Source organism: Pterocles gutturalis, unplaced genomic scaffold (assembly GCF_000699245.1).
Source record: "Pterocles gutturalis isolate BGI_N339 unplaced genomic scaffold, ASM69924v1 scaffold42246, whole genome shotgun sequence".
Lineage (NCBI taxonomy): Eukaryota > Metazoa > Chordata > Aves > Pterocliformes > Pteroclidae > Pterocles > Pterocles gutturalis.
Window position 1 is genome coordinate 915 of NW_010104458.1, and position 239 is coordinate 1,153.

Sequence of the window (239 nt, forward strand, 5' to 3'; positions counted from 1 at the left end):
ATGCAGGGGGGGGCCCTACCGCACGCCCCCCACCTCCCTTGCCGCGATCTCCCCATGCCACAACCCCACTACGATTCCCCCAGTTGCAAAAACCCCCCTTACTGGTATTCCCCCAACGCCTCCAACACCCGTAGCCCTTCGTACGACGGTAAAGGGGGGACCGGTATGTTGGTAGACTTCATGGGGAGGACGGACCCCCCGTGTCTCAACCCCCATTTGAGCAGCCCCAGCGCCACCCA

At 63.6% G+C, this 239-nt stretch overlaps 1 protein-coding gene across 1 annotated transcript in view; it reads left to right on the top strand.

Annotated features, from left to right (window-relative positions):
• The window catches only part of AHDC1 (AT hook, DNA binding motif, containing 1), a gene marked incomplete at both ends in the record, with an annotated part of 1,141 nt that extends 910 nt beyond the window's left edge, over nt 1–231 (top strand). The window contains 1 exon segment of the mRNA XM_010087066.1: nt 1–231. This exon segment is cut by the window's left edge and continues 40 nt beyond it. Coding sequence (XP_010085368.1) covers nt 1–231 — 231 coding nt within the window.
• Nucleotides 232–239: the final 8 nt, after the last annotated feature.